The 14629-nt window shown below is 44.1% G+C and overlaps 2 protein-coding genes across 2 annotated transcripts in view; one reads left to right on the top strand and one right to left on the bottom strand.

Annotated features, from left to right (window-relative positions):
- Positions 1-1096: 1096 nt before the first annotated feature.
- On the top strand, positions 1097-4413 carry mad2l1 (MAD2 mitotic arrest deficient-like 1 (yeast)). Its single transcript, XM_034165350.1, has 5 exons — positions 1097-1289; positions 1699-1845; positions 3013-3133; positions 3982-4085; positions 4203-4413. Exons 1-5 carry the CDS (start codon positions 1226-1228, stop codon positions 4370-4372), a joined length of 606 nt encoding a protein of 201 aa, XP_034021241.1. The 5' UTR covers positions 1097-1225; the 3' UTR covers positions 4373-4413.
- Positions 4414-6689: 2276 nt separating this feature from the next.
- Positions 6690-14629, bottom strand: part of LOC117505810 (cGMP-specific 3',5'-cyclic phosphodiesterase-like) — a 54596-nt gene continuing 46656 nt past the window's right edge. Inside the window, exons 15-19 of the mRNA XM_034165348.1 lie at positions 14449-14526; positions 14308-14371; positions 9160-9234; positions 9003-9086; positions 6690-8564 (exon numbers count right to left, since the gene is read on the bottom strand). Of these exons, the coding sequence (XP_034021239.1) occupies positions 8445-8564; positions 9003-9086; positions 9160-9234; positions 14308-14371; positions 14449-14526 (421 nt within the window). The 3' untranslated portion in view covers positions 6690-8444. The remainder of the gene's footprint in view (positions 8565-9002; positions 9087-9159; positions 9235-14307; positions 14372-14448; positions 14527-14629) is intronic.

Here is a 14629-nt window from a genome sequence, read left to right as displayed (position 1 = left end):
GGTTTAACCCAGATTGCTTGTTATGTCAATAAATGCAATTTTAGTTTTTTTTTTGTTTTTTTTTTAAACATTCATTTGAAGTGAGTTTGATGTGATCAGGATTCCTTCATACCCCTAAAGATGACAGTGTTCTTAATGGCATTAGTTCTAGCTGCAGGTAGCGTAAAGTTTCCCACCACAGCATGTCTGGATATGTAGCTATGATTTTCTGAAGTGAAAGAAAAATTCCTAAAGAAAATACAAGGTAACTTAGTGACAATAATCTTTCTAGTAAAAATAATCAGTGAATATAAAAGTCTGTCTTTGATTAAAAGCCAGTTTAAATTTTTATGCATTGTAACGATATTTGTCCTATAACTGCACTTAAGTGCTATACGAGCAGCCCTATTTTGAATAATTTGTCATTTATTTATCATTTCTCTAGTGGCATTTGACCAAACTGCTGGGCAAAAGTCCAGGTATACTAATAGTAATGCTTTAATAGCATAATTCGTTGTAGTACAACTTAAAAACCTTGCATGTCTTCTCATAATCAATATACCCCTGCCCATTTTTACAAAAATATTATTTATATGTTTGTTCCACCATTACACCCAGCAGCTTGGACTCATGTACTTGATTTATTATCATATTATTAATTTTAATGTCTAATGCGGGATTTTTCATAATAACACAACTGGAGCCAATAATCATGCAGTTAGTCTTTTCTGTATTTAACACTAGCTTGTTTGATGTTACCCCGTCAACTACATTGTACAGTTCCATATTTAAAACAGTTTCTAAATCATATATATATATATATATATATATATATATATATATATATATATATTCTATTTCTACCTCATTTTCTTATGTCTTGTACTGTTATAAGTATTATTATTATTGCTTGTCTTTGCTGTTTGATGAACATTTTCCTCTACTTGCACCCACCTTGTGTTTTTTAAGAGCTGACGTAACATGTGAATTTGTCCTCTGTGAGATCAATAAAGTTTATCTTTGTTTGCCGTTCTTGTTGAGCAGCGCCCCCTGCTGTCCGCTCACTGAAATCACAGGCCTACGTCATCAGAGGTGCGCCGCCCGGCGCGTGCGCAGTTCGGAGCGACTGCTGATTCAAAAAGTGTTCGGCGGGTTTTCGGACGAAGCTTTAAAACAAAACAAAACAAAACGAAACAAGAAAAACAAGGTTTAAAAAGTGAGTTTCCGGGGAGAGAACTGCGATAAGATGACGAGCACGTTGAAAGGGATCACTCTGAAAGGAAGCGCCGAGCTGGTGGCTGAATTCTTCAGTAAGTAAATAAAAAAGAAAACACCTTTAACGTTCTTAATTTAAAGTCTGCAGGTGGTAAATGTTCTCTGCTCTTTGAATTGATTACTGAAACAAACAGAACTGCTGTGCTAAAACAGTTAAATCTGTACAGCCGATAGTCACAGCGCCCCCTGCAGGACACTGTTTAAACCGAACCGAAACCCCGTGACCTTTAACCCCATGCAGAGTGACGCATTCAGTCCTACTGTGTTATTTTTGCGTGTTTGTAGTTTTCAGTTTTGGGTTGATGTCTGGACTAAAGGACACTTTTTTTAAGACACTTTCTGTTTTGTTTTGTTTTTTTTTTTTCTCAGAGATTTTTGATTTGACCGCTGAAAACATCCGTGTTAATTTGGGTCTGCTTTTATGTTTTGTTTTTTTTTAACTAGCGTTTGGCATCAATAGCATCCTGTACCAGCGGGGCATCTACCCCCCAGAGACCTTCACCAGAGTCACCCAGTACGACATGAGTCTGCAGCTCACCACCGACACCAAGCTCAAGAACTACCTGACCAATGTGGTGTCTCAGCTCAAAGGTATGGCGGTGGACTCGGATCATCAGCCCACAGCCCCTGAACTTCTCTTCTTCTGTTTCCTTCTTCACGTTTAGCAGGTTCTGAGGCTCAAGCGTAAAGAACCTCTGAAGAACCAGCTGTAGAGTCCTCAGCGCTCCCTGCTTCAGCTTGACGGTTCTGGTCCGCGGACCCCTGCTGAGGAGCAGGTTTACTCTGAGTGATCATAAAGACGGGTCTCTGTAAAGACCTACTGCCTGCACTGGTCTGTCCTCGCAACCAGTGAACGAAGAGAAACGTACATAATTTTAAAAAAATATATATTAAAAAGGGGATTTAATAAAAAAAAAAAAATCCTGCTGAAAAGTAAATAATCAGGCCGACAGAAGGCCAACTCCTTTAAGCCTTTGATGGTGAAACTGGGTCAGTGTTTCAAACGGCCAAAATCCTGCCGGGTGTGATGAGAAGACAAAACAGGTTTCAGCTTCTTGAGGATGACAGGAATGTTTGGGTGAGACAAGCACCCCGTGTGGCAGTACAGCTTCATTACTGCCTCTGTGGTCTTTGGTAGAAGATTTCTCTTTCTGTGAGTGATGCTTACCCACCCAGAGTCATGTGACACCAATAATACTAATACCAGATACTGGCGTAGGGCATCTGAACACATGATGTTCTACCTCCACAGTCTGCACATGGACTGGAAACCAAAGAACAAGAACAACTTCCATCGAAAATTCAAAGAATGTAGCAGACATACCTAGAAATGGCAGTGTGTGATCAGCTGAGGAACTCCTCAAATACACACCAGGAATGGTTTTATAAAGTCTGCTGTTACAAAACGAACCTTTGTGGCGCACACATGTATCACCTGTAAATATCCAGGTTAAAAGATGGGTTAGAAGGCAGCAGCGACGTGTGTCCAACATCTGTCCCGACTACTTACTCGCGTACTTCTAGTACATATGATAGGAACAGGTGGGTAGTATGTCCTAGGGGCGGTCTCTGACAAAGTCCTGACAGAGTCACAAACGTTGGCCAATAATCTTGCGGTGACATCACTAAGGGGCCACACACTCTTTCAACAAGTCATCAATGAAGGCAGCGTGTGTGTGTGTGTGTTTTTTTTTTTTCCCCCCTCCTCACTGAGAACCGGCTGCCAGAAACCTGTTTGTGTCCGTTTGTTGGTTGCAGAGTGGCTGATGGAGTGCACAGTGCAGAAACTGGTGCTGGTGGTCACCTGTCTGGACACCAACGAGGTGCTGGAGAGGTGGCAGTTTGACATCGAGTGCGACAAATCGGCCAAGGACAGCAGGTAAGAGGCGTCTTCAGTTCCTGTCCTGAATGGAAGACCAGCCGAGCCTTGGGACATGATTAGCATCCTGTGAGGGCAACGCCAGCGACATCGGTTTGGTACTGTGGTGCATTTTTCTGTGTGTGCTGAACCTGATGCGGCACAGATGTTGATCAGGTGCACATGACCTCATGAAACGCGCAGAGTAATTTGAGGTGGTGTGCATTTTGAGTGCAGTAAAACTTACTTCTCTGCACTCTAGCACTCCGTATCGGCCGCGGTTAGGATGACCTGTGCAGCGCTGCTCTCGCTCAGTAACGTGTGCTGTCTTTGGCTGTTCCTCTGCAGTACGTTGATGAAGCACAGTTCAGTTATATCATCATGAAGTGTGCAACCGGCCTCCAAGAGCAAAGTACCGTCATAGGTTTTCTCTCTCTCTCACACACACACACACACATCTTCAGCCACTTCGTCTAATTAAGGGTCGCGGGGGGGCTGGAGCCTATCCCAGCAGTAATAGAGCGCGAAGCGGGGTACGCCTCTCTTTTGACAAAAATATTTTGTACCTGGTGTCTTCAGACAGTCAACAGTAAAGGGCCGAGTGTACAGGGGCCAGTGCAGGTGGGCAGAGCCTCCTGAACGTCACAGTCCGCTGTAACTGGTCTGACCTGCTACTCAAAACCAAGTCTTGAGTTCTGTTTCTGTCTGGTCACAACAAACAGGTTTCCTACTGATACGAACACTGAATGTTGAACAGTTTGGACTCTGAGGAACCATCTGTAGGAACCAAGAACTCGCTGTTTGATCTATTTAATTAACTTGTGATAACTCTGTGATGTCGTAGAGCTCATTGTTTGCCTGTCTCTCAGTGCCCCCAGAGAGAAGTCCCTGAAAGCCATCCAGGAGGAGATCCGCTCTGTCATCAGACAGATAACCGCCACCGTTACCTTCCTGCCGCTGCTGGAGACGCCGTGTGAGTGAGCTCCTTATTGTCTGCAAAGCAGTATTGGGGACACGAACCAAAAAGATCCTGAGGGTGTAGACGTGTGCTGTAACATCTGACCTGTGACCTTTGGCTCCTTCCCTGCAGGTGCCTTTGACCTCCTGGTTTACACAGACAAAGACCTGGAGGTTCCTGATAAGTGGGAGGTGTCTGGGCCGCAGATCATCAGTCAGTCGGAGGAGGTGCGCCTGCGCTCCTTCACCACCTCCATCCACAAGGTGACCAGCATGGTGGCTTACAAGAAGAACTGTGTTTAAGCCCCGCCCACACTGACCCACATGGGTGTAAATATTTCTTTGCAGTAGTGAGTTCTCTTTAGTTGTCTCTGTTTTAGGAGCTCCTGTTTTGTCTTTTATGAAATGTCAGAAATAAATGTGCCAAGGACCAGTCCTGTGTCCTGTGTTACCCCTTCTGACCATCAGGTGGCAGTACAGCACGAGGTAGAGTTATTGGTGGGTGCGGCTTGTGTAAAAACCATGAACCTCCTGGAACAAACGGGCCTGCAGACGTTTTACAAACAGGTGAGGATTTTATTTTGAAGGAGAGTTCACGTACAGAGTGCTTCCCTGACTGCACAGGGATAATGGAGGTGATTATGAATGGATGAATTAGTGAACAAGTTAATGTGCGACTCCATTTCAGCCTGAGGTGAACATTAAAGGGAAACAGAACCTTTTCAAACAGGAACCGTGACACTGTTAAAAATCCTTCAAATGGAGTAAAAAGTCATTGGTGATGTTTTCACGTGTCCAAACCGGGACGTTTGCAGTCAGCGGATAACCCCCAGACTAACTCACCTGAAATTAACAGACGTCACCTTAAAACGACGTCATTTAAATATTTTTAAAGCTGTGTCACATGACCTGTAAACGGTGGGCGTGTTGTTGGTGCTCACAGTGTGTGTTCTGGTCAGACACGAGGCCCCCTGCAGGCTGTAAGCGGCGCCATGCGCAGGTGAAAGATTCTCTTCAGAATCAGACTCAATGTTACAAACATTTTACTTTGAAAGATTCCCAGTTTGTTTTTCATGTTTATACGTTACTCTGTCACGGCCGCGGCCGCGACCCAAATGTGGCACAAACAGAGTAACATTTTTTAAATTTTATTTTAGCCTTGATGGATCCTGAGATTTACTTTCATGACATGCAGAACGATGAAGAGTCGGCTGATGTCTGATAAACATTGATGTGAATGAATGAGGTGCCGTGACTCATTCATATTTTAAAATACGTTCATTACCTCCGCCAAGGACGTTATGTTTTCAGTTGAGTTTGTTTGTCTGTCTGTTTGTCAGCAGGATAACTCAAAAAGTTTTGAACAGATTTTGGTTGGAAATGACAAGAGGAACAAGTGATTAAATTTTAGTGGTGATCCAGATCACGATCCAGATCCAGGAATTTTTTAAAGGATTCTTCACCATTGCGGGATAGGGGGAATTTTGACATTCTAGTTTCTAACTCCACAAAAACAAGGCAGAAAGGCTTGAAAAAAATTAGGGTGTAACATAGTCAAATGTTCTATCAAACAACAAAGTTTGGTGACGATCGGATCTGGATTCCGGATCTGGTGATCCAGAATATGCAAAAATATAGGGAAAATAGAAAATGTGTCAGTGTGAGGTGACAAATGAAGCTAGAGATGCACAACTAACACCAAATTGTAGCTGAATCTGTACTGATTCAGTAAGGTGTCATCAGATTTGATGTAGCTTCAAATGTTATGGAGCTAGATCCAGAAGAAAACCGCCATTACCGAAAAATCATTTTTATACAATAACTTTTGAACTAATAAAGACATAAAAGTGATTCCAAGTTCTAGTGGTATGTTTTCATGGTCAAGGATGTCAAATATAAAGGAAAGAAAAGTGTATGTATCATAGTTTTGGTTGTACCACTGAATTGTTGAATAGATCACTGTACCAAGGAGGGAATCCCTTTAGGGTCAGTGACCCTATGGCCTTGTTAGTAAACGATGTCAAATACAACACACTGCAAAGAGGAAATCCCTCATGACAAACTATACAGGGCTGGGGAGCACAATGAATTTATTAGATGAAGGACTATCAATTGTCATTATTATATTTTAGTGGCAATGAATATCACTATCCAGATTACTTCACTTAGCAAAAGCAAAGTGATGAGTCAGCAGTGGTTAAGTTCTGGTTCAGTGCACATCACTGAACAAAGTACACAAAGTGCAAAACCCACTCCCAGGTGTTGATGAATCACGCTTAGGATCCAGAAAACCCAGAGGCTGACATCAGCACCTTACTGTCGCATATATTCTACTTCGGTGCACTTCATTATGTAGCACATGCAACACTTAAAAAGGTTCTATTTCAGAATTTACTGTTATTTATTTAGAGAAGTGTTTCATAAATGTTAAAAAAAATTCATATATTTGCAGTTTAGTTGAATAATAAATTGAATTTTGTCTCTTATTTGTTTTTGTCTATAACCACATGCAATATTAATATCAGTGCTCAGATGACAGTAGCTTCGGGGAAAGGTGCAAGTTGCAATAAACTGTGATGCCAAGTGCTAAGGATACATGCTATCCAGTCACAGCAGATGAAACTTTTTTTATTAGCAATCATCATTGTTAGACTTTTTTAGGTTCAATGATTCCACGGTGTGTAGATGTTATGGTGTCAGTGACCCCATGGCCTTGGCGGAGGTTTGCTTCTTCTTCTGTTAGCGCCTCCCTTTTGTAATCGGTCCATAATTTTAGGACCCAAGCCGATGGGTGTCAAAAGCAGCATCTGTATATAGAAGCGCACAAAACGGTGTGCCATCCTGAGCCGGACCGCTGGGTGGAAACAGGGCTTTAGACTGAGGCCACTTCAGGCTGAAATGTGAATGCTGCCAGAAGCTGTAGAAGCACACAGCGGCGTTCGTCACTTACTGAATTAACGATGAAGCACTTTAAAAAGTGTTTAAAATCTACTCAGACGTGTGCACGACCACTTTACAATGTGGAAAACTCATAAATATATGACCGAACAATATGAATGTGTGAAAAACGTTCCAGCAGACTCGAACCTTAGCAAGTGCATCAAGCCGCCGCCTCCTGTGACCGTGCATGTGGGACGCCGTGCCAAAGTGCAAACGTCAAACTGGCTACAATCATAAATACAGCTTAGTGACCACAGGAAGACCAGACGAGCGCTACCACCCAAACCACAAGCTGCCTGAACAGGGTGACCAGACGTCCCCAGGGACGGTCCCACATCTTCAGTGTCCGCTTGATGAGACCAGATCAGACTGTAACAGTGGCAGCAAAGAACTGATGCTCCAATGATGCTGGCTGTGGCGACCTTGCGCCGTACTCTTACTACAGGCACGTTTTTGGACTTTGGACACATCTCAAAGCTGGGACAAAATGTACGAGACCTCACACAAAGTTGCTTTGTGTGAAGGTGTTTTGGGCTGCACAGTGAGTCTGATGAAAACGTCATCCTGCCCATTGTGATGGTGAATTGGTAAAGGTGTTTTATTGCTGCACTCAGGTCCAGAAGTACCTGGACTGAGACGTTTTGTGTCTGAACCCTACAGTGGAGCCGAACTGAAATCATCAAGATGTGCAGTAACTGTGCACACTTCAGTGCAAAAGTCTGCGGTTCACAACAGAATCACATCTTGAACCATATCGCCGTGGTCCTGCCTCAGATCGACATGCGTGAGAAACACGATGATGCACATGCAGAATGAGTACACGGGCAAGACATTGACGCAGAGTGGCGTTAGAGCCACGACGGTGCTGCCGTAGATTTAATTTAAAGCAGGACTCACTGAGACCAACCTGGCGCACGCGCTGAGCTCGGTCCGACCCGGTTCTGCTCTGATAAAGCTGGTCACCCTGTGGGCACAAATCACTTTAGACCCAGGTGTCTTCAAACCTGCAGCACACTTCATCAGACAGCCTGTCAAATGGGAGGGGCTACACCTGTTGATTGACAGGATTTGGGTGGGTGATTGACAAGACGCCAACAACAATAAGATATTGATCACGATGAGACGGCTGTCTGAGGAAGTTTGCTGTTAAAGAGCCGCTCAGCTCTGTGATTATCATTTTAGGAAGTGGGTTAGTTTACGTCTTCCCTGATGTTTTTAATGGTTCTAACGTTTGTCAATAGCTCAACCTGTCAGAGCGCTCAGCTGTTAATGTGGGAGGGTACAAAAGCCCATCATAAAATTATATTTCTGTAGTTCTGACAATAACCACAAGGGGGCGCCGATGAGACACCAGGAGGAGTGGCTCTTGAAGTTGAGTACTGTGCTACTGGTCTGTTCAAACCGGTTCAGACGTGTGAGCAGGACAAACGTGACGTCATGCAAAACCGCTGGGCGGGTCTTTGTCACACTCTTCTGCCAAACGCTTCCAGTGCTGCCGGTTCTTCTCACAGCCTTCCAGCAACGGCGAGCAAAACGCCGACATTCCAGCCAGGGTCTGTGACAGAAACAAAGACGTTAAAGCCGAAACACCACAAGTCCGCAGAGCTTAAGTTGTTTCTGTCAAAAAATTGTCATGGAAAAAACAGACATTTCAAACTCGTGTGCACACCACAGCATATGCTGTTACTCAAAAGGACTTTTAAATTAAAAATTCCAGGCAAATGAAGGTGTGATGGAGTCTCTTTTTTTTTTTTTTGCTCACCCTACTGGGATGTGTGTGTGTGTGGGGGGGGGGGGGGGGGGGGGGGGGCATTCATGCTAAAGCTACAGTTGTTACAGTGTGGTAATGAAGGTGTGATTTTTCACTATACAAGTCGCAGGACCTCCCAAAGTAGGTTTTTTTTTTTTTTTTTTTGCAGGACTTCATCCTCTGGGAAACACGGTAACCGGAAGGTTGAGGTGTTGCGCAGCCAGGTACTGGGGATGGCATTACCTCATATAACGGAGTACAGATGGCATCGATGAAAGACACCTGCATGCTGGGAATCTTGTCTCTCTTCTCTCGGTTCATCAGGTCCTGAAGTTAGAGCAGGAGAACAGATATCAGTATCTTCGTCAGAGTACAGGACCTTCAAAGGTCAGGGACTCACGCTGGGCTCCACGTTCAGCTCCCGGCGCTCCTTATCGCCCTGCTCAAAAAACTCTGTGGCCACCAGCTCTGCAACCTGCAGCAGGGGGCACAAACCATCAGAACGCATTTGTCCAATGCCGCGGATACCGCACCATCACCTGTTACTGGCTACAGAAGTTAAGAAAGCAACCTCTGAGGAAGCCCTCAGAGGACTTGGTACCCAGATCAGTTTAGGATCCTTACAGCTGAAGGACTTGTACTAATAAGAAGACACCCATGTCCCAACTCAAGGTCATTCTGAAGGTCAAAACAACGTGAGACATAGGACTACTGACCACGCCCGATCTGCTTCAAACCATGCAGCACCTGAAGTTGGCTCAGAGGGGTCGTGACGGAACACAGACACACAGAACATGACATGGAGTTCTGTATAATTTGGGCCGTGGTCGTTAAAGTTTCTCCATCTCTCATAGCGTCTTTAGCCTGGTTGATATGTCTGCTACCTAGTGTGTTGTATTTTATCACAAACACCTGGAATAATCTGTCTTTTTCTAGTCAAACGTTCTCACGGATCATCCGAGACATCTCTGCTGTGACCTAGTCAAACTCTCACCTAATTTAATGTTGTAAGCTAATGGCATTAGTACTTTTAGCAGCTATCGTTAGCTTCACCCATTAGCTCCATTCTCCATTTAATGCAGGATTACTGAGAAAACAAGCGGCTCGTAACTTTAAACACCCAAAACAAAGTAAACCATGAGGAGAACCACCGCACAGTCCCCAAAAATATGATTTACCAAACACCTGAACCCAGGTTAGCCTGAGAGGGGCATGTTCATGGAGGCACTAGGACTTGAAAGACTTGGATCTTCATCAGCCTCACCAAACTCTTCTGACCTTTGACCTCATGACCCCATAAGCTCTCCCCAGGCATCTCTGGATCACAAAGGCTGAGGACATGAAGGTCCCTGCCGAGATCAGTGACTGTCTCTACAAGTTCAACACTCACCAGCACACCAGGGGGTGCTGTTTGTCATTCATGGAGAGGCGTGAATAAACACATGATGGCAGATCAGATCGGTTTCTAGGTCACGAGGATGGACAGCAGCCCAGGAGCCAGATCCTAAAAGCTAATACTGGCAAAGACGCCGTGCGGCAGTCCACAGAGGTTACCTGAGGACACGGACCCAGCTGTCTTTATTAATGAGCGCCTCTCTAACAAGCTGCTCACTCATTACGGTTGCTAGGAGATGGATCAACAGGGCTGCAGCCCTCAGAGGATCGAGGAGGAAGATGCTGATTTCACAAACTGCATGTTGTGTCAGGACAGGTTCGGTCTCAGATGGCCTGTGCACTTTGGACATGACGTCTGTTCACAGTTTGGGAAAATAAAACAAGCGTAGAGTGAACCAGAGTACCACAGTACGGTAAATCCGTCCAGCGGGGGCAGTTCTCAAGAACTGAATGAGCGTGCCAGACGGAGACCAGGACAGCTCTGGGGGTTAGAGACTGTTGGACTAGTCCTCACTAACCTGGTGGGCAAGGTTGGGTAGGATTACTTTGAAATGTAATCCAAAAGTAATCAGATTACAAGTAATCCAGATGTATGTGGGTGATTCTTAGACTACGGGCACTTATGTCCTTTGATCATATTGTATGAAAAACAGAAAAAAGGGGAAATTTCACACTTTTATAGTTATCTTTACAATGAAAGTGTGTTAAGAAATTTGTTCCAGTAGTATATGATGACTTTTTCACCTTTTTTCAGCATCATTATATGCAAATATTGCCGTTTTGTGCTTGTCCCACACCCAGACTTTTGATCTTCAATCAATCAATTTTATTTATATAGCGCCAAATCACAACAAACAGTTGCCCCAAGGCGCTTTATATTGTAAGGCAAGGCCATACAATAAATATGAAAAACCCCAACGGCCAAAACGACCCCCTGTGAGCAAGCACTTGGCTACAGTGGGAAGGAAAAACTCCCTTTTAACAGGAAGAAACCTCCAGCAGAACCAGGCTCAGGGAGGGGCAGTCTTCTGCTGGGACTGGTTGGGGCTGAGGGAGAGAACCAGGAAAAAGACATGCTGTGGAAGAGAGCAGAGATCGATCACTAATGATTAAATGCAGAGTGGTGCATACAGAGCAAAAAGAGAAAGAAACAGTGCATCATGGGAACCCCCCCAGCAGTCTACGTCTATAGCAGCATAACTAAGGGATAGTTCAGGGTCACCTGATCCAGCCCTAACTATAAGCTTTAGCAAAAAGGAAAGTTTTAAGCCTAATCTTAAAAGTAGAGAGGGTGTCTGTCTCCCTGATCTGAATTGGGAGCTGGTTCCACAGGAGAGGAGCCTGAAAGCTGAAGGCTCTGCCTCCCATTCTACTCTTACAAACCCTAGGAACTACAAGTAAGCCTGCAGTCTGAGAGCGAAGCGCTCTATTGGCGTGATATGGTACTACGAGGTCCCTAAGATAAGATGGGACCTGATTATTCAAAATCTTATAAGTAAGAAGAAGAATTTTAAATTCTATTCTAGAATTAACAGGAAGCCAATGAAGAGAGGCCAATATGGGTGAGATATGCTCTCTCCTTCTAGTCCCCGTCAGTACTCTAGCTGCAGCATTTTGAATTAACTGAAGGCTTTTTAGGGAACTTTTAGGACAACCTGATAATAATGAATTACAATAGTCCAGCCTAGAGGAAATAAATGCATGAATTAGTTTTTCAGCATCACTCTGAGACAAGACCTTTTTGATTTTAAAGATATTGCGTAAATGCAAAAAAGCAGTCCTACATATTTGTTTAATATGCACTTTGAATGACATATCCTGATCAAAAATGACTCCAAGATTTCTCACAGTATTACTAGAGGTCAGGGTAATGCCATCCAGAGTAACGATCTGGTTAGACACCATGTTTCTAAGATTTGTGGGGCCAAGTACAATAACTTCAGTTTTATCTGAGTTTAAAAGCAGGAAATTAGAGGTCATCCATGTCTTTATGTCTGTAAGACAATCCTGCAGTTTAGCTAATTGGTGTGTGTCCTCTGGCTTCATGGATAGATAAAGCTGGGTATCATCTGCGTAACAATGAAAATTTAAGCAATACCGTCTAATAATACTGCCTAGCACAGAACCTTGTGGAACTCCATAATTAACTTTAGTCTGTGAAGAAGATTCCCCATTTACATGAACAAATTGTAATCTATTAGACAAATATGATTCAAACCACTGCAGCGCAGTGCCTTTAATACCTATGGCATGCTCTAATCTCTGTAATAAAATTTTATGGTCAACAGTATCAAAAGCAGCACTGAGGTCTAACAGAACAAGCACAGAGATGAGTCCACTGTCTGAGGCCATAAGAAGATCATTTGTAACCTTCACTAATGCTGTTTCTGTACTATGATGAATTCTAAACCCTGACTGAAACTCTTCAAATAGACCATTCCTCTGCAGATGATCAGTTAGCTGTTTTACAACTACCCTTTCAAGAATTTTTGAGAGAAAAGGAAGGTTGGAGATTGGCCTATAATTAGCTAAGATAGCTGGGTCAAGTGATGGCTTTTTAAGCCCAGCCATTTTTATCATCTTCAATGATAAAAATGAATGGTAAAGAAACGTTTTTTTCTAATGTTTTAAAATCTCTCTGAATAAAATATCAGTAAAATAATCAAAACATAATTGGGGTATTCAATGTCATACAACTGTTGTGATTTTTTTAAACAAAATGTAGTTGTCCCACACTATTGCTGTAATTTCCACCACAACACTGTAATGTCCCTTTAAACAGTTTGTATGAAAGATTGTTTGGGTAGTTTCTATGGAGATAAACAGTGACAGCAGAGCACATGTCTATAGCGCCAAATCACAACAAACAGTTTCCCCAAGGCGCTTTATATTGTAAGGCAATGGTGTGGTGGAAATTACATTTACAAGGCCAATAGTGCCCATAGTTAAAGAATCACCCATGTACATACATACATGTAATCCACATGTATTCTTTCAAAGTAATCCTACCCAACCTTGCTGGTGGGGTAACGTTTTCTCCGACATTTAAAAAGCTGCATGAAGTTCCTCATCTTCCAGCCGCTCCCCTTAGGGGGCGCCACAACACCTCGTCCATCTCTGACCCACCCTGTCCTCAGTGTCCTCCTCTGTCAAACCAAGCCGTCCCACCTTCACCATGTTCAGTCCTAATCTTGTCCTTCGTCCTCACTCCCAAAGAAAATCACAGCATCTTTAGCCCCGTCTTCTCAGATTAATTTATTATTTCTCTCTTATTATGCTCTTGTTTTTATTTCATGCAGAGCGCCACCAAGCCCAGCTCGTCTCGTCTTTACGATGCCTGCGTTCTCCAAATAATAACACCTGCTCATATGGCCACATTGGGCTCAGGTGCATTCCACGTGTCACCACCTTAGACCCCCAAAAACCAGATCTGAAGTCCAGCGTGGTCTGCTGCTAGACCACGCTGGGTGTCAAAATCCACATCCACCATCCCATCGATCGAGAGACGATCGTCCTCACCTCAGAGGGTTTACCATGAATGTGACAGTCAAAATGTGTCAGTCAGACGGCAAACACAGGCAGTGTCACCAAACACGTACGCTCTTCCTGCACATATCAGCAGCAGCTACTGTTACCCCACCCCCCACCCCCAAAAAAAAACTGAGGGCAGAAAGAAATTCATGTTTTTCAGTGAATCTGTCACAGATCTCTCAATCGGGCACCACTTGAAGATTAAAATAAGCAACGAAAGTGAACTCAAAGTCAAAGACTTCACTGTGTCACCATGGGGAGTGTTAGCGGCTGCAGACATAGTCATTGTTTAACGTGCGGCCACCGCCTCAATACGGCAGCGTGGTGTACCTGTCGCTTCCTGCTTCAACAGGAGCTAATCCGCTCGGCCATTTTAACTGCAAAATGTCCACACGTACCACGTGAAACGTGCTGAAAACGGCACATTTCACGTGGATGCGCCCCTGCCATCTGCACCAACAGTGGTTTTTGTATTTGCTGTGATAACAAGGCCCCTCCCCTCTGAGACATGACCTGCCCCAAATGAAAAACACACCCACGTGCAGGAAGCAGTGCAAATGAAACATTCATCCTGTCACACGAAGACATTTCTTTTCTTGACAGATAAGACTTTTCTTTTTACCCTCTTTTGCACCGGCCATGGTTTGGAGATGGCGGAGATGTCGCATGCAGTCATTAGCATTGACCTGAAGGGGGGGACAGAATAATTGATGATGTCACAGCCGCTTCCTGCAGGTACACAGTCAGTTTCCTGAGGACTCACCTCAGCAGATCTCTGTGGCGCTCGTCCTCCCACGCGAACTGACCGCTCTTAGTCAGCTGGAAAAACTCACCTCGTCTCCTGTCCAGAAACACAGCAGGACACGTGAGTGTCATGAAACCTGAATCAGAACCAGGGTCCACACAGCAGAGGACGCTGAGCTTCTGTCCATCGTGTGCCGGCG

The sequence above is a fragment of the Thalassophryne amazonica genome, unplaced genomic scaffold, assembly GCF_902500255.1.
Source record: "Thalassophryne amazonica unplaced genomic scaffold, fThaAma1.1, whole genome shotgun sequence".
NCBI lineage: Eukaryota > Metazoa > Chordata > Actinopteri > Batrachoidiformes > Batrachoididae > Thalassophryne > Thalassophryne amazonica.
This window is presented reverse-complemented; position numbering and strand designations above follow the sequence as displayed.